Here is a 27,670-nt window from a genome sequence, read left to right as displayed (position 1 = left end):
TTGTTATTTCCATATGTTCATGTTTTTTATTTTTTCATTTCAGACAATTTGAGTCGAAATATCAAAACATAGTGAAGATTGAAACTGAAACTTCTCTCATTTTCATTTTCATTTAGAAGGAAGGTTCTACTTAAAAGCTATGAGAGATCCGGAAGATTTAGAAGTTTACATTCTTCTGTGTGGTAAGCAGGTGAAGTACGGCTGAGGAACCAACATGTTCTCAGGCAGGAAATTGTAAAGGACAACACCTGGGCAAACACGCATACACACAGACGGACAGGTGACAGCTTAGGTGGGACAGCCGAAAGTCAAGAGGTCTGTGGTGGAAGTTGTGATGCTCAGGCAGGTCTGCCGATATTCCTCTTTCTGACAGTCCTCGTTGGTGGGCCAGTACTCAATCCACGTCCCACCTCCCAGCATGTAGAGACTGCAGCAGAATAAATCAGATCAGGGCAGGTTTTCAGAGCCACATCGGTGAACAACATTCATCAGGAGTGCTCTAAATAGCGGTATAAATTAAAACAGTAAATAAGTTTGCCCTCTTCTTCCTATCTACACCAAAGGGATGGAAGTTCTTTCTTACTCAGCCAGTTTTGTGGATAATGGCAGCAGCAGCTTCGATGTTGGGGGCTGGATAATTACATGCATCTTTGGTTGTACATATAAAGAGTAGATGTGAGAACGGCCCCCACCTGTCCTTGTCGCCCTTCATGAGGTCGTCCGACTTGCCCATCAGCAGGTAGGTCTTTCCCACCTGCAGGTCAATTGCGTCTCTGCAGTAAGGGTGTGAAATGAACTGGCGTCTTTGGCCCTGAACCCCAGTGTCGGTTCCTGGTGAGACAGAGAGGAAGCGGATGGGCAGTTACAGTGGCTTACACAGAGCGACGTCCTGGTGAGATTCAGAAGAAGCCCGGCTTGGGACCAGGTCAGGCTGTACCTTCTTTGATCACCTCGACGATCTGTAGGATGAAATGGTCCAGGGTATGAGAGAGCACAGCATCCTGCACCATGGCTTTGTAAACTGTGAAAACCAGGAGGGCTTCATGAGCACACATCTCCACGCCCACATGCTGGACTTTGTGTCTATGCTCTACTGCAGCCCTCCGCATCTGATGAAGCACCACGACATGCCAAGTTCACATTACGTGACTCTCAAAGACATCTGTTTGCTGTACTGTTTAAACTGCACAACTTGTCCAGTCATCAGGGGCCACAAGCTCCACAAGATCTTTAACCAGGAGGAATCTTCGATGGGTCTATCTGGTCTCCAAACTACGTTTTGTCAAGAAAACACATGCAAGAAGCAACAGCAGGAAATGCTTGTTGATAATGTATAACTCCTCCTCCATTGTTTGCCAAGTAACTGGCTATAGCTCATCGCCACATTCATTGCCAGTTGCAACCGGGTCACAACACATTTTACACCACAGGATTTGGAGTCACTGACAGGTCCAGATATTTAACCTGCCGGATATTTGATGTGCATCTATGACACACTGACGAGTCTGTCGGATTCTGTCTTTGAACAGTTCATGAACAGCGACTGAGTGCCGATTTGCCAGCACTGTGCAAACACCGATTTGCCTCTGATGTAGGGCTTGTGTTGGCGATTTCCAGATACTGTTGATCAGTGGAAAATCTGGGCTAAAACCGTGTAGTGTGAACTTAGCATACTTCAGAAGGTTAGTACCATAGTCGACACCAGCGTGACATGCTTCTGTGTAGCGGTCCAGGTCATCTTTTCCAAGTTTTTTCTGTAAGCTGCAGTTCTCTAAGGGGGCAACAGAGAATTACTATCCATACATCAATTTTCCATGAAAAGTTATACAAGTGAAAATCCAGAATGATGTTAGAGAGTGCCTGCGGTCTGAACACAGGGCAGGGGGAACTCAGAATCGCATGCCTGTACTTAAAAATAAAAAGACAAACAACATCAACTCTCCTGCTCAGCTCCATCCCACATTCCCGTGATTTTGGAGGATCAGAACAGACTCCAGACTCACTCGTACTATGTACTGAAAAGGAAACTCATGCTTAATACATTTGGTTATTACTCATGAGTGACATTTCATACCTTCAGCACACCGGCACACATCTTCATGGCAGATGCGGTTCAGGCTCCCATTCATCTTCTCTGGATGGTAGAACTGCGTACAGCGATTCTCTGCAACAGCAGCAGCAGCAGTTGCATTAAGTGAGGCTGCTTGATGATCCTCTGGACTTAAAGGTCATAAGTCCTAGTGACAGCAGACACTTCGTTGCCCCATGATTGAGTAAAACGGGGTGGTCAAAGGCATGAAGATGGCGAGTTGTGAGTGGAGGGCTGGCACTCACCCATAGAGTAGTACTCATAGACAGTGATGCCAGCGGGCTGGAGGATGCCCACTTTCTGCTCCTTGTGCAGCTTGAAGACCACTCTGTCAGGCACCTTACGAGAGACCTGGAGAAACAGGAAGTGTGGCAGATGTGTCACTGCACAGGTCAAAATGCAGAAACCCGAGCAGAACCCTGAGGAACGCTTGTGGAGGCCTCACACCTTGTCCATGTAGAGGATGAGGGAGCCCTTCTGAGACAACTGCTTGTCCATCTCAAACCGCTGAACATACCTGTCCTTTCCTGTGGTTAGCTGTGGGACAGAGAGAAGGCCATCACCCATAATTCTGAGCGGCAGGACCATGAACATTGTACACTGCCCTCGATCCTTAGGTATTCTTTACTAGGGGTGTGCGATTTGACGATATTAGGTCATGAACATCTAAAATGTCCACACAATCTGCCTTTACGGAGAGATCGTTAGTGTCATACATTCAGTTAGATACATTCAATACACAACAGGCAAGACATTCCCTATTTGGCAATGTAGTGGCCTGGACGACATGGAAGAGTTGGTTCCTAAGTAGAATATCAGTAATATAGAAGATCTTTGGATTTTCCAAAACAGATATGGTTACTTTTCGGTAACTCGGAAAATCTTTTACAAAACAAAATGAAAAGAACTGTGATAAGATTTTGGAAGATCCTGCCTGAAAAGATTATATAATATTTTTCCCATATCACCCAAATCTTCACACAAGATGGGATACCAGACAGTCACATTATACAAAAGCTCCACCTTACAAAAGACAGACGTCAGTTTGGGATTATGATCCTTTTACCCTTCTCAGGTCATCCTGATCTGCTACAAAGCCAGTGAGGAGGGTGATGTCCAGAACAGTCATGGTGGCATCTCTCTCTGTAGACAGGTACCTAGGGAACAGATCAAAAAGAGGGCAAGGGTATTCCTGTGACTCACATGCCGTTTATACAGTCTCCATTCCTGTGACTCACATGCCGTTTATACAGAGTCTCCATTCCTGTGACTCACATGCTGTTTATACAGAGTCTCCATTCCTGTGACTCACATGCTGTTTATACAGGGTCTCCATTCCTGTGACTCACGTGCTGTTTATATAGTCTCCATTCCTGTGACTCACGAGCCATTTATAAAGAGTCTCCATTCCTGTGATTCATATACCATTTATACAGAGTCTCGATTCCTGTGACTCACATACCGTATATACAGAGTCTCCGTTTCTGCGACTCATGTTCCATTGATACAAAGTCTCCATTTCCATAGCTGCTGTGTTAATGCCATTTCAAAGACTGCCCTGGCAATTCTTCTGAATCAACAAATGTTTTACTATGTTCCGTTTGATATTAAAGTTCAATTTAAAATGCTATAAGAAACGCCATTATAGACATAATAAGACTGGACAACAGATGCTGCACTGTCTGACTGAAACATGTTGACTTACGTCATGTCGATCTCAAGTTTGTACGATTCCAGGTAGTCCTGCTTTGTTGCTAAGAAAAAAAGGAGTGTATATTTTACAATGAGTATTATACAGAATAGTACTAAGAAAGACTCAAGTTTAAGGTCTTAATTTACAGTCTATTATTTATTACTATATATTTATTATTACTATTGCTTTTTTTGTATTGGGACACTTGATGACTAAAAGATCTTTAAGGAAAACTCCATAGTATCTACAGTATCTATGTCCTCAAAAGGGGGGATGTGATCCGTTCACACAAAGTTATGAGTGAAAATGATAAACTGAGGCACCATTATGCTGGGGGTAGCACACAGACACTCAGACTCACATATAAACACACACACGCACACATACATGCATACACGCACCCCCAGCCCTGAAGGTGGCAGCAGAGGTATATTCGCGTGTGCATATATATATGTAAGTATTTGCACAAGTGTGTGTGTGTGTTTATACGTGTCTGTACATGTGTATGCATGTATGGGCGCACACGCATGTGTGTGTGTGCATGTGCTTATATGCGTGTTTATATGTGTGTGTGTGTTTGCGTGTTCTCATATTTTACTGTTTCTGCTCGTGCTTCCATTGTCCTCTCACAGTTCAGAGACATGCAGGAATGTTAATTGGTCTCTATATTGCCCACAAACATTATGCGAATGGTGTCCCCCAGCCTCACGTCCTGTGCTGCCTGGGATAGACTACCCTCCCCCATGGAATAGAATTTTACTATGGTGTTAAAGGCCCAGATAAGGAGTGTAGGCCAAAGGATCGCCGAAGGTCTCCCTTCTACTTAGTATTTGTAATTACCTGTTTTTGTCAGTTTCACCTTCAGGTCAAAGTTCTTACAGGCCACTTTCTCTTCAGCAGGTAAGGCGTTGTACATGGTCATGACCTGTGGTAAGAATGGTTCTGCTGGTAACTGGCCCGATATGCAACAGTCGGGTATGATATGGTCCAGAGTGCATTGATCCTCTACGCTATGGCCCGGTACGCTATGGTCCGGTACGCTATGGTCCGGTATGCTATGGTCTGGTATGCTATGGTCTGGTATGCTATGGTCTGGTACACTATGGTCAGGTACGCTATGGTCCGGTACGCTATGGTCCGGTATGTTATGGCCCAGTATACTATGGTCTGGTATGCTATGGTCCGGTACGCTATGGTCCGGTATGCTATGGTCCGGTATGCTATGGTCCGGTATGCTATGACCCGGTATGCTATGGCCCGGTATGCTATGGTCCAGTATGCTATGGCCCAGTATGCTATGGTCTGCTACGCTATGGCCTGCTATGCTATGGTCCAGTATGCTATGGCCCAGTATGCTATGGTCCGGTATGCTATGACCCGGTATGCTATGGTCCGGTACGCTATGGTCCGGTACGCTATGGTCCGGTATGCTATGGCCCAGTATACTATGGTCCGGTATACTATGGTCCGGTATGCTATGGCCCAGTATACTATGGTCCGGTATGCTATGGTCCGGTATGCAGAGTACCTCCCCTGTCTGTTACCATGTTCCTGATCCCATTCACTGCTAGCTTTGGTCTCCCTTCTGTTTGACCCCTCAAGGCCCTTTACTTTTGGTTGCTTGATTTTTGTTTAGCCTCAGATTGTGAATAAACCTCACGCAATCCTACCTACGGCTGTGTCTGGGTTCTCCCTCTACTGTGTCATGACATTTGTTTTTCTTTTTACATAAAGGGTCGATGGTTAGCATAAAGGAAGCTGAGACCCTCCCAATGAATTCTAAAATCAGCCTTAATACCTTAAGACATCTTCGTTAATATAAAATATATCACACTGTGATAACATAAGGATGGGCCACACTAGGGTCTGCCTGCTCAGGACAAGAGGATGAACCCTCTGAACTTCTAGATCTGATGTGAACCCAATGGAGACTCTCCCGCCTCCTCCTCACAGCAGGTGGCGCAGGCAGACTCACCGACACGACCCCCTGCCCGGTCCCTTTCGCTGTGATGTTGAGATCTTGATTATAGTTGACCTGCAGACATAGAGTTTGCCTTACTATGCACGTCAGGGAACTTAAAGCCAGTGATCAGCTATCTGCACAGCATCCTTCTGGGAATGTTCAGATGCTTTCATACACATGATGCTACATACAAGCACATACATACATACCTCAGTTTCCATTAAAGTGCTGTGCAGTATATACAAGCTTTTTCTTGAGCACTGTACCACCTGTGTCTCACCTTCAGGGAGCGGGTTAAGTAGGCGTTGCCCTTGTTAAAGGTCCATGCGAGGGGTTTACTGCGACCTGCAACGCTGATATCCACCTGAAGGTTGATGTCCTTCAGTTCAGTCACGTCTGTGTAGTACTGAGCCACGGCCTGGAAGACCATGATGGTGGCCTGGGGACAAAACAAAATGATGACATTCCATTGGCTGCATCTAATACATAGATAAACTAAACTTTTTGTTTTTGATGTCATCGATCTGGACATTAGTCTGGCTCCAATGATTTGGCGACACCTGCAGGTCTATACCTGGGTGGAGCCATGCCCTCCGCCATAGAACTGCTGCTTGGTCAGCCATTCCACCACGGGTCCGGCCTTGTCGAACTCCTTGGCCCTGACCAGAGCCAGCAGCGCATATGCAGTGGCCTCCAGGGTGAAGAGATGGCTCCCAATGACCGGCCAGTGGGTTTTATCTACAGGGCCCCATAAAATATCACTGTATAATTAGGCTAAATGCGGAACTTATCTAACCTGACACTCAATTAGCGTAACGAATTTTAGTACAGGCAGCGTCCAGGTTATGAATGAGATCCGTTCCCTAAGTCTGTCTTTCAGTGGAATTTGTAGGTAAGTTAGAAAAATAATAATACAGTGCATAATAATAATAATACTGTTCATAATAATAATAATACTGTGCATAATAATAATAATAATTACAGTGGGTAAAAATACAGTGCATGATAATAATAATACAGTGCGTAATAATCCATCCATCCATCCATCCATCATCTTCCGCTTAATCCGGGTTCAGGTCGCGGGGGCAGCAGTCTCAGCAGGGAGGCCCAGACTTCCCTCTCCCCAGCCACTTCATCCAGCTCCTATAGGGGGATCCCGAGGCGTTCCCAGGCCAGCCGAGAGACAAAGTCTCTCCAGCGTGTCCTGGGTCTCCCCAGGGGCCTCCTCCCAGTGGGACATGCCCAGAACACATCACCAGGGAGGCGTCCAGGAGGCATCCTAATCAGATGCCCGAGCCACCTCATCTGGCTCCTCTCAATGCGGAGGAGCGGCAGCTCTACTCTGAGCCCCTCCCGAATGACTGAGCTCCTCACCCTATCTCTAAGGGAGAGCCCAGCCACCCTGTGGAGGAAACTCATTTTGGCCACTTGCACTCGCGATCTCGTTCTTCCGGTTCTACCCATAGCTCATGACCATAGGTGAGGGTAGGAATGTAGATCGACTGGTAAATCGAGAGCTTCGCCTTTTGGCTCAGCTCTCTCTTCACCATGACAGACCGATGTAGCGCCCACATGACTTCTGACGCCGCACCGATCTCCCTGTCGATCTCCCGCTCCATTTTCACAACACTCGTGAACAAGACCCCAAGATACTTAAACTTCTTCACTTGGGGGAGGACCCCATCCCCGACCCGGAGAGAGCATTCTACCCTTTTCTGGCTGAGAACCATGGTCTCGGGTTTGGAGGTGCTGATCCTCATCCCAGCCGCTTCACACTCGGCTGCGAACTGTCCCAGTGTGAGTCGAAGGTCACGGTCCGATGAGGCCAACAGAACCACATCATCTGCAAAAAGCAGAGACCTAATCCTGAGGTCACCAAACCGGACACCCTCAACGCCCTGGCTGCGCCTATAAATTCTGTCCATAAAAACTATGAACAGAATCTGTGACAAAGGGCAGCCATGACGGAGTCCAACCCTCACCGGAAACGAGTCCGACTTATTGGCGCCCATGCGGACCAGGCTCTGGCACCGGTCATACAGGAACCGAACTAGCCTTAAAAGGAAGCCTGGTAGCCCATACTCCCGGAGCACCCCCCACAGGACTCCCTGAGGGACACGGTCGAATGCCTTCTCCAAGTCCACAAAGCACATGTAGACTGGTCGGGCAAACTCCCATGAGCCCTCCAAAACCCTGTTGAGAGTATAGAGCTGGTCCACTGTTCCACGGCCAGGGCGAAAACCACACTGCTCCTCCTGAATCCGAGGTTCGACAATCCGGCGGACCCTCCTCTCCAGGACCTCCGAATAGACCTTACCAGGGAGGCTGAGGAGTGTGATCCTCCTATAGTTGGAGCACACCCTCCGGTCCCCCTTCTTAAAGAGGGGGACCACCACTCTGGTCTGCCAGTCCAGAGGCACTGCCCCCGATGTCCACACGATGCCGCAGATGCGTGTCAACCAGGACAGCCCCACAACATCCAGAGCCTTGAGGAACTCTGGGCGAATCTCATCCACCCCTGGGGCCCGGCCACCGAGGAGCTTTTTAACCACCTCAGCGACCTCCGCCCCAGATATAGACGAGTCCACCCCCAAGTCCCCACAATCTGCTTCCATATCGGAAGGCGTGTCGGTGGGATTGAGGAGGTCTTCGAAGTATTCCCTCCACCGACCCAGAACGTCCCGAGTTAAGGTCAGCAGCGCACCATCCCCACCATAAACAGTGTTGAAGTTACACCGCTTTCCCGCCCTGAGCCGCCAGATGGTAGACCAGAACCTCCTTGAAGCCGTCCATAAGTCATTTTCCATGGCCTCACCAAACTTCTCCCACCAAACTTGCCTCAGCAACCACCAAAACCGCATCCCGCGTAGCCTGCCGGTAGCCGTCAGCTGCGTCTGGAGTCCCACAGGCCAAAAAGGCCTGATAGGACTCCTTCTTCAGCTTGACAGCATCCCTCACCACCGGAGTCCACCAGCGGGTTCGGGGATTGCCGCCGTGACAGGCACTGACCACCTTGCGGCCACAGCTCCGGTCAGCCGCCTCCACGATGGAGACGCGGAACATGGCCCATTAGGACTCAATGTCCCCCGCCTCCCCCGGGATATGGGAGAAGTTCTGCCGGAGGTAGTAGTTGAAACTCCTCCTGACAGGGGATTCTGCCAGACGTTCCCAGCAGACCCTCACTATACGCTTGGGCCTGCCAGGCCTGTCCAGCTTCCTACCCCACCAGCAGAGCCAACCCACCACCAGGTAGTGATCAGTTGACAGCTCCGCCCTTCTCTTCACCCGAGTGTCCAAGACATGCGGCCGAAAGTCCGACGACACAACTACAAAGTCGATCATCGAACTGCGGCCTAGGGTGTCCTGGTGCCAAGTGCACATATGGACACCCTTATGTTTGAACATGGTGTTCATTATGGACAATCCATGATGAGCACAGAAGTCTAATAACAAAGCACCACTCGGGTTCAGATCGGGGAGGCCGTTCCTCCCAATCACGCCCCTCCTGGTCTCACTGTCATTGCCCACGTGAGCATTGAAGTCCCCTAGCAGAACAAGAGCGTCCCCAGGAGGAGCGCTCTCCAACACCCCTTCCAAGGACTCCAAAAAGGGTGGGTATTCTGAACTGCCATTTGGCCCATAAGCGCAAACAACAGTCAGGACCCGTCCCCCCACCCAAAGACGAAGGGAGGCTACCCTCTCGTCCACTGCGGTAAACCCCAATGTACAGGCACCCAGCCTGGGGGCAATAAGTATGCCCACCCCCACTCGGCGCCTCTCCCTGCGGGCAACTCCAGAGTGGAGACTGGTTCCAGAGCCCAAGCCGTGCGTCGAGGTGAGTCCGACTATATCTAGCCGGAACTTCACAACCTCGCTTCACATTCCATGTCCCTAGAGCTAGCTTCTGCAGCCGAGGATCAGATTGCCAAGGTCCCCGCCTTTGGCCGGCGCCCAGATCACATAGCATCGGACCGCTATGGCCCCTCCCTTGGGTGGTGAGCCCATTGGTGGGGGGACCCACGTGCCTTGTTCGGACTGCGCCCGACCAGGCGCCATGAGTGTAGGCGTGGCCACCAGGCGCTCGCCCTCGAGCCCCACCCCCAGGCCTGGCTCCGGGGGGGGGGGGGGCGGTGACCCACATCCGGGCAAGGGAAATCGTGGGTCCAAAATCTTTTTCTTCATTGGAGTCTTCTGAGCCGCATTTCGTCTGGTTCCTCACCCAGGACCTGTTTGACTTGGGTGACCCTACCAGGGGCATAAAGCCCCAGACAACATAGCTCCTGAGATCACTGGAACACGCAAACCCCTCCACCGCGATAAGGTTTCGGCTCCAGGAGAGGGTGCGTAATAATAATAATAATAATAATAATAATAATACAGTGCGTAATAATACAGTGCATAATAATAATAATAATAATAATAATAATATGGTGCGTAATAATACAGTGCATAGCAATTATACAGTAATAATAATAGTAACTACATACGGCACAGTACTGTGCCTCGTGCTGAAGAACTGCTGTTGCACATAGGATTGGCCGGTTATCCACCTCTTACTAATCCACTCCTCTGCGATGTTCATAATATTTACATTACATTTGATGTCTGTATTGCATTATATGTTTACATTGCGCTGTGTTCACATATTATGTGTCAGAAATTATTGTACTTCTTTCATTTTTACTTGCTATTTAATTGTATTTTGCTTTCAGCATCTTAATTTTTATATCTTTAATTTGTGGTTACTGGTACCTGAATGGAGATGCAGAGTAAGATTTTCTGGCTGCTTACTGTACATATGACAATATTATTTAACACGTGACTTGAATGTTTTGATGTCCTCTGCTAAACGTTCCTCTGTCTTGCGATGCTCCAGTACAGCTGTTCAGCTTACCTCTGGATGCAAACTTCATCAGGGTGTCCACCTGGTGCTTGCCCTCGTTGGCCAGGGCGTAGGAGGTCATGGCCACAGCATAGGGGTTGGTTAGGGTGCGGATTCTGCCGGTCAGGAAGTCCTGGGCTTTCTTGATGCTATCCGGCAGACTCTGGAAAGAGAAACATTGTTGATTACATGGTGCATGCTCAGTAATTACCAGGGTCGGATGCCAGCTTCTGAGTACTATACAGATGTTTACTTACGCCCACAGCTTGGTGAGCAATTTAATCGTACACGTAAAATATTAATGACATGCATATTGTGATGCCTGTAAGTTAGTAATCTGTATATATTTGGCGCATCCTTATATTTATTAAATTCGGTTAGCGGAGCATGCACAAGCTACCGTTTCGGTATGGCATAGAAGCGATAAGCACTGAAGTCACACTGAAGAAAGGAACAGCTCAACAGCCAGAACATCTAAGTAAATGTCTGTATACTAGTGAAAAGTTGGCGTCTGTCCAAATGTTCCGCCCGTGATCTAAAGCCTTGGTGATTATAGCGCTTGCGCCATACGTTACGAGTAGCATTGTGTGAGTACATTACGATGCGATATTAAGGAGCCCTAATTGGCACCATCTTCTGGTTACATCCAAAGTATGATGTAGTGCGCCATGACATCATAATGTATAATGTAATGCCATATGACGTAGTTCCGTGTGACATAATGCTGTGTATGACATAATGCCATGTGATGTACACTACAAATTTGGTGTCACTTAATAAACAAAAATATTATGTAGATTTTGGTGAACAGTGGTCACAGCACACAGTGCACTACAACGAAATGTGTCCTCTGCATTTAACCCACTTATGAAATCATGACATAGCAGGGGGCAGCTAATTCAATGCCCAGGGAGCACTGCTTGGGGGTGGTACCTTGCTTAGGGTACCTCAGTGGTGCCTTTTGTCTAAGAAAGTATAAGGACTTATGCTATTATAACTTCACTTTCTTTCATGCACAGAAATCAAAATGTTTCATTTTGTGCACAGAATTGACACCAGCACCTTGCATTTGGTGGACAGAAGAAAGTCATTTAGTTAACAAAATGTTATCAACTAAAAAAATTCATTCTGTGCACAAAATGCATTTCATGAATGGAAAAAAAAGTCATTTTGTGGGCAAAATGTATTTCGTGAATGAAAGAAAGTCATTATTTGGATGAAATGCACAGTCCTAAAAGCCAGTTTTGTTGAAGAAATTGATTTGTTGGAATCACGCAGTACTTTTGTGGAACCACAAAATCCGTTTAGTGTTTTGCTGAGTCACGAAAAGCATGTAGTAGGTGCCCTGGGGGGGAGTGCCTTCCAGTCAGCAGAATATGGAACGCTGGGATTGATTTTGCAGACCCATGTAATGTCATTTAATTTGAATTTGAAGGTAATAACATTTCAAATAACTCCTGGGCTTATACTTTTACTGTTGCATGTACTCAATAGTTTCACTATTTTTATTACACTTGTAATATTTTTAAGCCAATGAATAATCTTGGTGCCGATTATCACCAATTCTAGTTTACAAGTTCATCAAAATGAAACATTGCTTTCGGTTTCTGTGCAGAAGAGACATCTTCATGCTTGCGTGGACAAAATATGATTCATGTTTGTCTTTCTGTGAAGAAAATGCAGCAAGGCATTGCTTGATTTTGTTATGAAATAATGCTTTTTCTGGCAAAGAATGTATTTTGTGCACAAAAATGACTGCTTGACACTTGGCACCCCATAGTGATGTAATGCCGTATGATGTAATGCCGTGTGACATAATGCTGTATGATGTGATGATGTGGGATGTGATTCAGCATGACTTAATGCTGTATGAAATAATGCCATTTAATGTAATGCCATGTGATGTAATGCCATGTGATGTAATGCTGTGTGACATAATGCTATGTGATGTAATTCTACGTGACGTAATGCCATATGATGTAATGCCACGTGACGTAATGCCATATGATGTAATGCCACGTGACGTAATGCCATATGATGTAATGCCATGTGACGTAATGCCATATGATGTAATATCATGAGATGTAATGCCATATGATGTAATGTCATGTGATGTAATACTGTGTGACGTACTGCCACGTGACGTAATGCTTTGCGTGACTCTCTGAGTTTGGGCAGAATATGAGCAGGAAAGGCCTGCTCTCCCCCACATGCACGTCTTTGAGGTTGATGGGGAAGTCACAATGGAGGGACGAGCTGATGCCCAGGTGTACTCACGCCGACTTTGTCTGCTCCGCATATCGGACGCGCTTCCTGCAACGCGATGAGGACAAACGCCGTAAGCGATGCATCAGCGTCTTTCCCTCGCACGTTTCCCTGTGAATCAGATCAGATCAGACACTGTGACTGTTACAAAATGGACTCCAAACCTAATGATATAATTTTGAGAAAATGTTTTTCTTGCCCCTAATGTATGTTTTGTCAGACAGCTGCTCATCACATACCACCATCTCTCCGTGGTAGACTGGGGCATGCTCTTTGAAGGTGCCGTCAGGCTCCTGTGCGTTCAAGATCAGCCACTTTGTGCCACTGCAGATCACGTTCTCCTCAATGCTGATGAGACGATATGCCATGGCGAACACCTTGGTCACATATGCTGTCAGCCTGGGGGTGGGATGATGCAGAGTATTGAGTTTAGTGGAGTTCTGGTCAACGATGGAATCGCCTATTAGTAAAATCAGTTACTGCTCACCAGGTGCTGCTTGGTGTATGTTTCCAAACACTGTATGATCCGTCGTCCTTGCGAAACGTCAGCTCCTGTATATAACCTGAGTACAATTAAATGATTAAATTTTTGGATCTGATGTCTCTTAGTGAGTCTCAGTACCAGAAATCCATACATGTTTATCAGTGGTCAAGAGAAACAGTCTGGGGTCTGCTTAGGGTGATGTAGTTCAGGAGTGTGAAGCCTGTGTTTGACACACCTGTGCGGATGTACTTGATGGCAGTCTCTCGCTTATCCACTCCCACCTTCTCCCACTCGCCTGTGCTGTCCAGGTAGCGCGTGGCAATTACTGGTCCTGTGAGGCCAATCATGTTCTGCTCCCCGCAGCCTGATGGCTGCTGGATGAGGTTCCCAAGCGGTGAGCCGCTGATGACCTGGTAGATGGTCTGGCCAATCTGCTCACCTGAGCGAGTGATGCAGCATGTGAAGCTGGACCCCTGTTATGTTGAGTCCGACACCATGTGGCATCACCCAGCTAAACGTACCCGGTCAGTATAATGCCACACAGCCTTCAGGGAACATCTTCAGACTCATCTCTTCCTGAAGCACATTAACTAACCTCATCCTATTGCTGCTTCACTGACAGTTCTATTGGTTTCCATTGGCAACACTGGATGCTCTCTTTTTATGTTTTGCACTTGAGTTTGCAGGAAATGTCTCCTTGTTTTTATTTGAATAGCTTTTGATTCTGGGTTTTAGCAGTGCTTCTATGGCTCCTGCTCCAACACCATCTTGACTTTGTTCTTCATTACTCACCGAAAGCTCTGCCCTACCAGCCATTACACCAAATCTGGCTCCTTGACAGCTTTACATTTGTGATGTATTGTCTGCCTTGCTTTGGACTGCAAAAAATACTTGTAAATACTTGTAAACTTCTGCTCAATTGGCAGCCATATAGCCAAAAAAGTATGTGAACCCTTTAGAATGACTTAGTTTTCTGCATTAATTGGTCATAAAAGGACAACTCTTGAGTGCAGGCATACCAAGATGTTATTTTACCAAGATATGGTTCACAACAACTGATCCTGTTTGTGAATAACAAGCTGAAAACATTTTACAAGTCTAGGACTATAAGCCACAGCTGTGATCTCAGTTCATTTAATGGACTCCATGAGTGCATCTTCTGACTTCATTTAGCTTTTGTTGAAGTCAATAGCCTTGGGGTTCACATACATTTTCCAGCCTGCACTGTGAATGTTTGAATGATGTCTTCAATACTGTATGTACAAGAACAGTACAATAGTCTATGTTTTATTAGTTAAAATTGAGTGTTTGTTCATAATGGTAACTTAGTTAAAGATTGTGTCACATTTCATGAGCAATTAATGCATAAAATCAGGTAATCCCAAAGGGTTTACATATTGCCACTGTACATTAGAATGGATAACTGCACATACGTGAACATACACCAAATGGGTAGACTACATCACCCAACATCACCCTTATCACAGAAGGTCATCAAAGGGCTCTGGGTGGAATCCTCACCGGTCACACTGATGAATGTGTCAGCAGGGGACCCAGGCACCCTATTCTTCAGATCTGCACCCTTAACTGTCTCCATCTGATTCCCATCTGGAAGGATCAAGTACAAGGCTGTCGCACACTCATTCACTTAACAGGCATTTAGGGTTTGTAACAGCAACAGAAATCCAGGTCGAAGCCTTACTGTGTGTAGCAGGATTCAGAATGACTGTTTTAATCTCCTTCCTGATGTGTATCCCTTCAGGCTGTCAAAGAAACACAGGAACCCAAAAGGAAGGTGCTTAGCTGAAGTCTGGCGAACTTATTAATACAACAGGAAAGTGAACATTTTTCACACAGTCGGACTATAGACCGAACAAGTGACGTCGACAACTGGACAGAAAGAAACTCGCACCATCCTTGCTCTTCCAATCTGTCTGCTGACTTCCTAGGAAGAGTCACCAAAGACAGGAATGTTGCTGCCAAGGAAAGTAAATCTCTCGACAAGATCGACATTCTCCCTGCAGACACATACTGATGGCCATGCCTAAGAAGTCATGAAATACCTGGATCTTGGTTTTTATCCAGGACACCAGCAATACCAGATATTGAGACTCTCTCGAGAGCATCGATCAGAGCTACCATTTACTCTACTAAGATCATGCTGATGGACAGATGTGGGACTCAGATGAAGAAAGGCACTAACCACCACCAGCAGGTTCTTCTTCACACCATCACTGAAGGTGGAGTCATAGACAGACGCTTTGACTTCAATGGAGTGCTCCCCGAGGCCCATGGGGATAACGACGAAGGGCACAGCATAGGAGGACATTGCATCCACATCCACCTCCTGCCGGTACTTCCTCTTCTTGTGGGCCGCACTGCACACTGTCTCAGTCTCCATCAGTTCCACACGAACCTGTGGAGATGCTTCATGTTTATCCTGGAGGTCTCAGGTGGGGGGTCTGGAGTGGAGAGGATCTACAGATAGACCTTACTCTTATGTCATTCTCCATGTAGTTGTAAAGTACAGCTTTGATCTCCAGCTGCTCATTTCGCACAGCAGAATAGGGTAGTTTCAGGTCAATGAAGAAGTCCTTCATCACTTTCATCTCAAAGGGGCTCGCCATACAGATTCCTGTAGAGGGGGAGTGTGTTTGTGATTTTGCTTCAAATGTGGATAAAAACTCACTAAAATGTGCATTTCTCGGCCAGAATGGACAGATACATTACCACTTTTTTTTGACAGACTGACAGCAGTGACCTCCCAGGTGGTAATGGAGTCCTTCAAAAAATTTGTAATATCCATTGATGTAGAAGCACTGGATGGGAGACAAACACGAAAAATTAAGAAAAACAGAAAGGAATTGTTGAGTTACAGAGCAGTGTGTTTCTGCTGCAGGCAGACAGTTCAGCTGCCCCAGCAATGCAGATGGGATACAGTTATATTTTGATTAAGCATATCAAATGGCTATGGAATCAGAGACTGTTAACTGATACAGTCACATTAAATGACTGAACAGCTGCAGACTGATAACTGATACAGGCACATCAAATGGTTGTGCAATCACAGACTGATAACTGATACTGTTATATCAAATGGCTATTCAATCATAGCCTGAAAATTGATATAGTCACATCAAGGGCTGCAAAACTGCAGACTGATAACTGATACAGCCACATAAAAGGGTTGCACAGCCACAGAGATATAACTGATACAGTCACATGAAAGGGCTACACTGCCAAAGAGTGATAACTGATACAGTCACATCAAAGCGGTGTGCAGCCACAGAGTGATAACTGATACAGTCACATGAAAGTGCTACAAGCCACGGAGTGATAACTGATACCGTCACATCAAAGCGGTGAGCAGCCACAGACTAATAAATGGCTGATAATTCATCCTGAGTGTGACTGATAGGCAGTGAGTCGTACCAGTCTGGCCTTCCTCTGGGGCACGCTGGCAGTGTCTCCTCCTGCCACAGCCAGCTTTCAGGGAACTGTGTGCGTGACACAATGTCTCTGTCTGGGGTGTAGCTTTCATCATCGTCTGCTGCAGTTAGACAAGGATGGTGCGAGTTGATGTCTTGAGTGATAACGTGTCCTGCAGACTCAGCTAAACTATGCAAGAAGTTTCCTTTCCTGTTGCATCTCCTCAACATGAATAGGCACAAAAACAGCCTCTTTATCCAAAAGTAACTGCTAGAAAGTACTACTGACACCAACTTCAAAAACTAAAAGTCCTTACTAAATGTATACATGGTGCTATGTGTACTGCCATTGCACCTTGTCTGTTTGTCTAATCGGATCAAATGCAAACTCAGTGGCAAAGCCAGATCTGAGAAGTTTTAGCACAGAGCCCTGAGCCACAGTCAGCAGGTCAGGGGTGGGACTTACAGCGTGCCAGCCCCAGGTTCTCATTGGCCGCCTTCTGCCGGTTTGTTGCAGCCGCATTGCAGCAGTGCAGAAATGCGCTGACACACTCGGCCCCGTCGATGATGAACTCGGCGCGGCGCTCGCAGGTGTACTCCATCAGGCTCTCCACCATGCCGTCTGCGCAGCCCTGCTTCTGCAGCTCTGTGCTGTATTTGCCGACTGAGTGGCATAAAAACCAAAAGTGTAAATGGGGCCAAAAGATCCCCCCTCTTCTTGCCAGAGACATAAACCTGCACAGACAAAAGCCTCCAAGTTAGCGGGTGGATTTACAGAGTTGCACATTTTTTTGTACGTAGCAGATGCCTTTATCCAAAATATCGTATAATTGCAATGGTGGGATGGAACTTTGGGATTTTAAGGGTCTTGCTCAAGGGTTTAAAAGTGAAATTCTGCAGACCATGAGACCTTCTAGTTATGGGTACAGACCATTACCCCACTGAACCACACACCCCACCTGAATGGCAGGTAGCAACTTTACCACACAACATATTTATCATGGGTCACAGCTGGTAGAGTACACATCCCAGCTGTGTCTACTAATGTGTGTCTGGAGTAGATGCCAAAGGCGAGTCTTACCCAACGAGGACTTCAGGTCCAGCAAGGTGATGGAGCGGCGCCGCCTCTTTGAGGGGGCGGGGCAGTGAGGCTCTGCAGTGGCAGGGCAGAGAGGGGGAGGAGGGTAGAGAGACGAGGGGGCAGGTTAACAGAGTCGCCTGGGGCACCGAGACCGTAAAGCACAAGCGCTAACCATTATAACCTGGGTGTAGAAAGTCACCCCCAGCACATGTTAATATTCTGCACGCGTTTCTTACGGAGCAGCACCTGTTCTGGATTTGGTCTCCACATTCGCATTGGACTGGAAAATCAGACCGGCATCATAGAAGACGTCCATGCTGTTTCTACCGCTTCCCGCCGTGCAGCCGATGTCGTGTTTCTCGACCGTGTCCCAGATCTGTGTCCAACAGTACAGAGCAGAGGACAGCATGACTGTCCCACATACACCACTGAGATGCCTGTGAATCTGTAAGCTGATGGTAAACACTATGTGTTACCTTGCTTTGGGTCAGTCTGTTTCTGCTGTTCAGCACGTAGACACCCTTATCCACGGCCACCAGCCCCACCTTGGCCTCGGGGTCGCCCTCAATGTTCAGAGTGAACTTGCTACGTGGTGGATATTGCGTCTTCTTCGAGGTGATTTTGAGCTTTTGGTCAAAAAAGAAAGGAAAAGTCATTGGGTATCACTGAACCAGCAGTAACATCCCTGACAGAGAAACACAGACGGAATGGCAGAAACATCAGTGATCGAACAATGTCACTGACGAAACATCAGTGCGACATAACAAACATCGGTGATGCGGTGGCGATAACAGATAGTACGTATTCTTCACACAGCATAAGCACAGCTGATACAGTGTGGTCACTGAAAGACCTTCTTCACACATCACACACATGTGATTGGTGCAGGCCTTGTACGATGGTGCACAATAACCTGGAAACAGCACAAAAAACACACACAGCCACAGAACTGCACACAGGCTGTCACACGCTTAAACAGCAGCACCTTCACATACCGTCCCCATGCAGGTGTCCTTCACATCCACCCAGACCGAGTCTGACACCACCTCTGCTGCTCCCAGGTGGTAATAAACCACCAGCCGAAATGATGGGATCATGTCTTTCCTGATCGGCAGCGACAAGGTCACCAGTGATTGACCTTTCTGCCTCTCCTGTCTGTCTGCATGCACAATCTGTCCTTTGTTCACTACCTGTGCAGGTGCAAATTTAACACCTGCATTAAAATTTCAGGTGTCAAGTCAACTGGGGCTTTAAATACAACAGCAGTATAATCGGCTGCAATAAATATAATAAGTATCTAACATGTATAGCATACCCGGGATTAAATATAATAATTATCTATGAAGTATACCATACCCGGGATTAAATATAATAATTATCTAAGAGGTATACCATACCCGGGATTAAATATTATAACTATCTAAGATGTATACCCTACTCAGGATTAAATATAATAACTATCTAAGAGGTATACTATACCTGGAATTAAATATAATAACTATCTAAGAGGTATACCATACCTGGAGATTATATACAAACATTCCAAATATGTCAGATGTGCAGTTAGACACATAGATCTACAGCATAGACCTACAACATAGACCTACAACTAATTATTTTAAAAAATGCGAGTGGTATATGCATACCAGGTATGTGAAGTGGCTGATCTGATCCTGGACCCCTGGATTGTTCTTAAGGTTCAGATTTACGAGCAGGTTGTCGCCGATTACTAGCTCGGCTGATGTGATCCCGATATGCAGGTAGTTCTGGGAGTTCTGATATGTTCTGTAGGGCTGGGCCACCATCGTCTTCCTTGCCTGTTGCTGTGGTTGCAGTTCTTCCAAGACTGTCTCAACCTGGCCAAAAACACACAGATGGAAGCGCAGTTACCCCTATATGACCAACAGTAAAACTGAAGACTTAACTTTTGTAACTTTATCAGACTAAAAGATGGATTCAACCTTTCGAAGGTGTCAAATCTGAATACTTCCTGGGATAGATTACAGACTGACCAGGACCCTCAACTGGATTAACATTTATGGTTGGGTGAATGTTTGTATTCTGGATTTGCTTAAAAATGTAATTAACAATGTGATGAGATTGAATATTTGACGTTCAGGAAACTTTGCAGCCCTAGAGAGAAACTGCACCAGAACCTTTGGTCTGGCCCAGCTCAGTGTCTGGGTCTCTCTGGGGGGTGGTAATACTGGTGTTACTGGTAATTAGAGAAAGCCCAGCTGCTACACTCCCCTTTGCGTTCACGGTAACTCACAGTAACTTTGAGGTCATTGGCCCCCCCGCCAGTATTGATGGTGAGCTTGGCCAGGCCCTCCTTGTTGGTATCGCCATACACATTTCCTGGAGAAACCTTCAGCCGGATATTTTCAGCAGGACTTTCATCTGGGTTTGTCACGTAAACCTTTTGAGGGACGACAGAGGAAAGCTCATAATGGTGCCCTGGATATTGTCGAGGACACGTCTGGCAGCACAAAGGTGTATTTCAGTATCACATTAACAGTGACCTAATACTGCATAAATACTCTGCAGGTTTTAAAACTAAAATGTGTATTTCTATTCATAAATATAATGTTTAGCTTAAAAATATGCCAACAGCTTCATTGGATTTCATACAAAATAGAGAATAAACAATGAAGGGTGTTGGCTCTGACAGTCGCTGTACTATAATGTCAAACGGCATCCCGGGTTTGAAGTACTGGGGCGTCTTCTGGAAGTGAATGGAGTAGGGTGAGGTGACGATGAGGATGCCCTTCTTCTCCGCCTCCACCATCTCCGTGCCTTGGAGAGATGGGAGGTGAGTTTAAGCAGGCCGCTCTGGGCCTACAGCCTGATCCTACACAGCTGATGTGAATGTGACGTCACTGGCAGCTACATCGATGTGTCAGGACTCGGTTATGATACCAAAATGCCCAGAAAGCTGCTCATGGAAAGTGAAATAAGTATTATTGTACTAAACCACGCAGGCTGCAGATATGACAAAGTCTCATTTAAGTCTAGCAATGAATACGTTTCACCTACGATTACTATATAATTATAAAATTATTTTTGTTATTTACTTGCACATACTGATACATTAAGCAGTATCTGTTAGTACAGCAGTGTAGTGCTAGGTGGCGCTGTGAGCTTACCTGTATTGGTCAGGACGCTGACAGACACATAGATGGACGATCCAACGAGCTGCTCCATGTTGGGGCTGACCTGTAGGATGTGCTCCGTCTTCAGTGTCGCTTTTCCCTTCCCTTCGATGATCTGGCGGTGGGGGGGACAGATGGGTCACTCGCTTTGCTGGCCAAAAGACTGGAAGAGCAGGGAAGCCCAGGGAGATTCCCAGTTCTCAGTTAAGCAGCACTAAGAGATTCCCATCTCCCAGAATGAGCGACGTCAGGCTGTGTGTCCCATTACTCGAATGCCATGGAAAACCCAACCCAAGGTGCCTTCATTAATGGGTGACACTCGGTCAGCATGTGGGAAATTAGAAGGGATTTATTCTTTCAGAGACTCTGCTGAAAGCTTTTAGGAAGGAAGCCTTTTCTCATGGAGCAGAAGAACTGACCTCCACCCTCTGGAGAGACCCCGGAAGGCTCTTCTTCTCTCCTTCTGGAGTCATCAAGCCAAACACCACGAATGCCTTTCCATTCACCTCCTTCCCATAGAGGTACCTTCAGGGCCAGATGAGAGACCAGCTTGAAGAGCACAGAAATATGTCATCAAAGACAAAAGAATAAATGTAAAAATGATTCAATTGATATTCAATCAAACCCTCCTACTTGGCTGTTATGCCAATTTGCAGATCTTCATCTTCCACATAGAAAAATGGTTGTTCAGCTTTCAGACTGACCTCAAATGTTGGAAGAACTAGAAGTTTGTAGGTGAAAAAACACAATAAACATCATGTAACCAGTGACAGCTGTTTGTTATATATAGTTCTACACATGGCTGGTGTATTCCGCCCATGGACGACTGACTTACCATATTCCTTGACCTCAAACTCAGCAGTGAAATTTATCTGTGGACTCTTCTGAAATTTCCCCACCACCTTCCATGTGCCAGTGCTGCAATGTGAGAGGTGAGAGGTCATCGTACTGGAGGTGGGGGTGGGAGCATGATGCTTTGGCATTCAGACCACAGACCTGATCACTTCTGGCAGATAAAAGATCTCTGATTTGGTTCCTGAAAACGCTTCGCTTCTGTGAATCGTTATTCCCTCAGGGTTCTAAATGATACACAGTGGTTCTCTGTAAGCCGGCTGCAGTTAGTTACGGACTGTGTCTGGAAAAAAATCTAAACAGCAGTTAGTCTATGCTGGTCCTTGGCAGGAACCCATTGATGTTAACTGTACTCAGATATTCAGGGGATAGACTGCAGAGTGTCTTAGATAAAATGCAGCAATTCTGACAACAATTATTTACCATGATTTCAACAAAAACGCTTTTGTCAGCAGGTTCCATGCTGGGGTTCAGGGTGAAGATCCTGTAATGAACTGAAACATTTTTTCATAAGTAACCGGAGCAAACATCAGCTTATTCAGCTATTGAACTTTTAAAACAATAGAACGTATTTGCATTGTTTGCAATGAATCCCAATATTTTTCATATCAAATGCCTGACTACTTTTTACAGATTTTGAACACAGTTTACACAACTGCTTTTATTTTGTTCTTATAATAAAAAAAATTCTCTCTCATTTTACCCGTGCTGGTTGGTGTGTAGATGGTTTTATCAGTCTGAACAAAAATGTAGCCATCTTGGAAGGACAGAAGAACTACTTTCTCAAGTTGATGTTGGGGGAACTTTGCTTGTAAGTACACATACTGTTTTTTAGTTGATGTTCTGTCGAATGCATCTTCTTTGATCTAGGTTGAAGGAAAAATGCATCATCATAAGATGGTTCTTCCTTTCTGTCTAACAGGACAGAAAATGTATAACAAACAGGTGCTGGACAAGACAATAAGGGAAGGTAATACTGTGGCTGACATTCAGCACGAAACATTTGATGACTGACACGGAAAGGAGGGCGAGTAAGAGCAAGTCCGTCAAAGGAGTACGAAGGACATTAAGCAAAGCCAAAGCCTGAGGAGGAAAGGCTGCTCTACATCCAGGCATTACTTTATAACTTCAAGAGTTCATTAAGCCACCACTTCATGTGGGCAGTGCTGGCTTAATGGTGAGGGACGTGCACTTCTAATTGAAAGATTGCAGGTTTGACTCCCCGACCAGCAAGGTACCACATACTGTAGGTACCCTGAGCAAGGTACCGCCCCCAAGCACTGCTCCCCAGGCGCTGAATTAGCTGCCCCCTACTATGTCATACATAAGTTAAGTCATATATAAGTTAAATACAGAGAACGCATTTCGTTGTTGTGCAAAGTGTGCTGTGGCATGTCAACAATGACAATTCATAACTACATTCTAATGCATGAAATATGTATTATTTCAGAATAAAGATAATGAACTTACTTCAATCTCCTGAAGAAGCAGGAATTTATTGTGAGAGGTGAGAGTGACCTTTTTGTGGAAGAACTCCCTGTTTTTGGCTGGGAAGTCCTTTACTGAAATTTCCACCTCGATGTTACCTCCAATGTATTCCTGGGCCTCCACAAATACCTTCTCTTTGCTGCCCACACGCAACAGATTGGGGGCGCTCATGATGTAGCTGAGGAGAGGGAGGGCCAAACGGGCTAAGTTAACCAAGAGAAGCACAGAGAAAGGAGAGGCTGTGCTCACAGCACATGCAGACCGTCCGTAACAGAGATTCCCAGGCACAGTCATACATACACAGGCGTTATCATAGACTGTAAGCGTGTGTGATGGTTGGGGTGTGATGTACAGGGAAAGGAGAGGCTGTGCTCACAGCACATACAGACCGTCCATAACACAGGTACCCAGGCGCTGCTGTAGACTGCGAGCGTGTGTGATGGTTGGTGAGTGAAGTGTTGTATCTTTGTCACTTATAGGGCTCAAAAAATGTATATTAACAAAACTCATTCAGCCGACTCTCATCAGGAACAAGCCTCAAACCACAGTCCAAGGTGAGGGATCCAATGACATAGTTAATGTTTGATGTTTTATAGCAGGGGTGTCCAAATTTTTTCATCCAGGGTTAAATTCCATCAGCTATACAAAGGCAAGGTCCACTCCCACTGCCCCCCAGTGCACTGGATAGGTGGGGATGGGGGTGATCGATCATGCGGTCTGGATTAAATTGTATTATGGAACAGATGCTGACCAAAGGCCTGTCTTAGAAGAAACTGACTTAAACTGTGGGAGGTTGAAGCCACTCAGATGCATGTGCTGCATGTTTCCTGTTAGCAAAACCACTCAGCGTTATTTTATGCTGTTTAGATATGACCCTGTGTGAATATCAAACGTACAGAGTAGATGGTCTGTAAGTCCTCTCTGTTGATTCAGTAAAAACATTCAGGCGCCTAGAAGTGTGTGATAGGAAATGGTGATTGGAGAATATCTTCATTATCCCTGGCCAATCAGGCTGCTGGTTGAACTTTTAGAAGAACCCCTTTAACTTTTGCTACAACTAAATAGTTGCCAAATAATTGATCAAAGTTCAAACTTTTTCCAGAAGTCAAGCTCAAAAAACATTACATTTGTAGTTGCTGATTAATCCATCTTTCATTGTTTGCCTTTACTTGAGCCATCACGTTGACCCTTTAGACCGACTGAAAAGTCCAGGACTGTGTTTCAAATTTCCTCCTCATGCTGCAGAAGTACATTAATGTGCGTATGTGTGATGATCCAGACAGTGTCCTCACAGTCAGGGCTGGGCAGTAATGATATACACGTAACGACATGTAACTATATTCCATCACAGTCACACATAAATTGAGGTTTTAAGGCTACATCCTCATCGCTACTTTTTGTTTAAAATCATGTCAGCCTCAGGTCCCTAGTCTTCCCCTGTTTATATCCAAATTTCCATAAAACCATGTGAAAAATAGACATGTAGACTGATCTGAAAGCTGCCTGACAACACGCCTGTCTGCACAGAATGGCATTAGCAGACCGCTTTTATCATCCATAAGAGACTGAAATGTTTTACGTGGCTGCAGAGTAAACATGTCTAACAACATATTATTCCTGTTTTTAGTTGTGTTATTTTATATTGAGTGAAAATTATGAACTGTATACAATACAATTGACTGTATTCACTCTATACCTTATATTGTACTTGACTTTTACCATATTTGAGCTATTGTGTAGAGGTGTGTGTCATGCCCGGCTCGTCCGCTCCTCGTGTGTGTCATGCCCGGCTCGTCCGCTCCTCGTGTGTGCCACGCCCCCTGATTACCCATGTGTGCTTCCCTGATCGTTTCCAGCTTTGTCCGATTCCTTTAATTAGTCTTGGTGTATTTAAGTCCTGGTCTGACCTGTTTCCCCTGTCCGTCATTGTGGATCTGTTGTGGTTAGGTGTGATTTCTATGTTTCCTTGCCTAGTTCCCCGATTAAAACCCTAGATATCCCGATTTCGCCTTGTCTGCCTGGTCTGTGACCACCTGCCCGCATGATCGCCTGTCCGCTCTTCCTCGATCGTGACAGTGTGGCGAAACACATATAAAAGTAATCTGCAAACAATAAATATAATGCAGAAGAGGGTCATTGGATTAATAAATGAAGTCGAATGCAAATATCATACAAATGGGAGTTATAAAATTTCCAGATTTGATTCAGTTTAAAATAGCACAGAAAAAAAGCAATTTTTGTCAGTTAACCACAAATGTAAGCACCTAGAGTTTGTGAAACACCACTACAATTTTGACTGGAACCAAATTCAATGGGCGGATGAAACCAAAATGGAGCTTTTTGGCAATAAACATTCAAGGTGGGTTTGGCGTAAAAAGACGGATGGCTATAATGAAAATAACCTCATCCCAGCTGTAAAATATAGAGGAGATTCTGTGATGTTGTGGGGCTGGTTTTCCTCCAAAGGCCCTGGAAACCTCATTAGAGCACATGGCATTATGGACTCCATGAAATACCAGGACATTTTAAATCAAAACTAAAACTGGGCCATCACTGGATCTTCCAGCAGGACAATGATCCAAATCAACACAAAAATGGTTTGCTGATCGCAGACTGAAGCCTCTGCCATGGTCATCTCAGTTCCCTGACCTGAACCCCTTTGAAAACCTGTGGGCTGAACTGAAGAGCAGAGTGCACAAGAGAGGGCCGAGGACCCTGGGTGATCTGGAGAGATTCCGTAAAGAGGAATGGTCTCAGATGCCTGCTCTGTTACAGGAGAAGACTCAGTGCTCCTATACTGGCAAAAGGAGGTTGTACAAAGAATTAAATGCTGGGCTGCCAATAATCGTGACACTTGTTTTTGTTGACAATAATTAGTTATTGATGAAGGCTTTGTTTTTCTTTGAATATATTTATTTCAAAGAAAGGTTGGATTTTTCTAAAATTTTCAGTGTAAGATGAAGCTACTTCACTAAAAGGTGCATTTTATCTAACCCTTTTTACAAGTCTTTACAAGGGGTGCCAATAATTGTGGAGGGAAATGTATTTATGAGTAAGTTTTTGAAAGCAGTCCAAAGGATTTAGATTAAATGACCTGGGGTGATATAACAGAAAATATTGCAAATGACTTCTTTGAGCATGTATTCAGTATTCTGCAATGGAATAAATTATAAAACTAACCTACACAACAGTGATTGTGTCTGTGTTTATGAGTATCCAGACTGGCAGTGTACTCACAAAATGTCTGCAGTAATTAGTATCCAGACTGGCAGAATACTTACAGTGTGTCTGTACTGATGAGTATCCAGACTGGCAATGTACTCACAATATATCTGTACTGATGAGTATCCAGACTGGCAGTTTACTCAGAATATATCTGCACTGATTAGTATCCAGACTGGCAGTTTACTCACAATATGTCTGTACTGATGAGTATCCAGACTGGCAGTTTACTCAGAATATATCTGTACTGATGAGTATCCAGACTGGCAGAATACTTACAGTGTGTCTGTACTGATGAGTATCCAGACTGGCAGTGTACTCACAAAATGTCTGCACTAATTAGTATCCAGACTGGCAGAATACTTACAGTGTGTCTGTACTGATGAGTATCCAGACTGGCAGTTTACTCAGAATATGTCAGTACTGATGAGTATCCAGACTGGCAGTTTACTCAGAATATATCTGTACTGATTAGTATCCAGACTGGCAGTTTACTCACAATATGTCTGTACTGATGAGTATCCAGACTGGCAGTTTACTCAGAATATATCTGTACTGATGAGTATCCAGACTGGCAGTTTACTCAGAATATGTCTGTACTGATGAGTATCCAGACTGGCAGTTTATTCAGAATATGTCTGTACGGATGAGTATCCAGACTGGCAGTTTACTCAGAATATGTCTGTACGGATGAGTATCCAGACTGGCAGTTTACTCAGAATATGTCTGTACTGATGAGTATCCAGACTGGCAGTTTACTCAGAATATATCTGTACTGATGAGTATCCAGACTGGCAGTTTACTCAGAATATGTCTGTACGGATGAGTATCCAGATTAGCAGTTTACTCACAGTGGATCGCACTGATAGAGGGCGGGTAGCATCAGGGTGAAAGACACCAGCCACAGAAGGTCCATCGCTGCCCGCATCCTGCCTGCCTGCCTGCTTGCCTGGAGACAGAGTGTCTGTCCTTCCTCATCTTCTCTTTTATACATACCTGCTCCCCCCTTCTTTCGCTTCTCCAACCCCCAAGAGTAAACACCCCTTTGTTCCCAGCAAAGATACTGCATTT

General features: G+C 45.5%; 1 protein-coding gene across 2 annotated transcripts; it reads right to left on the bottom strand.

The window, feature by feature from the left end:
- LOC125741751 (complement C3-like) lies at window positions 1-27,589 on the bottom strand. Of its 2 annotated transcripts, XM_049013046.1 has the most exons (41): window positions 27,451-27,589; window positions 23,360-23,555; window positions 22,593-22,755; window positions 22,313-22,383; window positions 22,034-22,116; window positions 21,873-21,955; window positions 21,671-21,758; window positions 21,457-21,562; window positions 21,032-21,152; window positions 20,566-20,681; window positions 20,158-20,304; window positions 19,532-19,741; window positions 18,881-19,075; window positions 18,362-18,511; window positions 18,132-18,261; window positions 17,886-17,957; window positions 17,271-17,468; window positions 16,809-16,926; window positions 16,107-16,195; window positions 15,872-16,011; window positions 15,580-15,792; window positions 15,079-15,139; window positions 14,898-14,984; window positions 13,612-13,815; window positions 13,380-13,455; window positions 13,132-13,291; window positions 12,905-13,003; window positions 10,640-10,790; window positions 6,320-6,483; window positions 6,026-6,184; window positions 5,758-5,817; window positions 4,623-4,707; window positions 3,795-3,843; window positions 3,156-3,246; window positions 2,537-2,626; window positions 2,335-2,440; window positions 2,075-2,164; window positions 1,691-1,771; window positions 938-1,021; window positions 693-831; window positions 1-427 (listed from the first exon to the last, which is right to left on the bottom strand). In XM_049013046.1, the coding sequence occupies exons 1-41, from the start codon at window positions 27,525-27,527 to the stop codon at window positions 289-291; spliced, it is 4,941 nt and encodes a 1,646-aa protein (XP_048869003.1). In that variant the 5' UTR covers window positions 27,528-27,589; the 3' UTR covers window positions 1-288. The 2 variants fall into 2 exon arrangements, with proteins under 2 accessions (XP_048869003.1, XP_048869004.1); XM_049013047.1 differs by lacking the exons at window positions 22,034-22,116; window positions 22,313-22,383; window positions 22,593-22,755; window positions 23,360-23,555; window positions 27,451-27,589 and having other exon boundaries at window positions 21,742-21,758; window positions 21,873-21,890.
- Window positions 27,590-27,670: the final 81 nt, after the last annotated feature.

Source organism: Brienomyrus brachyistius, chromosome 5 (genome assembly GCF_023856365.1).
Source record: "Brienomyrus brachyistius isolate T26 chromosome 5, BBRACH_0.4, whole genome shotgun sequence".
Taxonomy (NCBI): Eukaryota; Metazoa; Chordata; class Actinopteri; order Osteoglossiformes; family Mormyridae; genus Brienomyrus; species Brienomyrus brachyistius.
Note: the sequence above shows the minus strand (reverse complement) of the source record. Positions and strands in the feature narration are given on the sequence as shown.

Bases quoted from the DNA above. Each gene is read 5' to 3' on its own strand.
- LOC125741751 (XM_049013046.1), bottom strand. From the start codon at position 27,527: ATGCGGGCAGCGATGGACCTTCTGTGGCTGGTGTCTTTCACCCTGATG. The intron at 16,012-16,106 runs GTAATGTATCTG...CCCCCTCTACAG, and splicing joins CAGTCTGTCAAAAAAAAGTG to GAATCTGTATGGCGAGCCCC. The intron at 15,793-15,871 runs GTAAGGTCTATC...GCATCTCCACAG, and splicing joins ACATGGAGAATGACATAAGA to GTTCGTGTGGAACTGATGGA.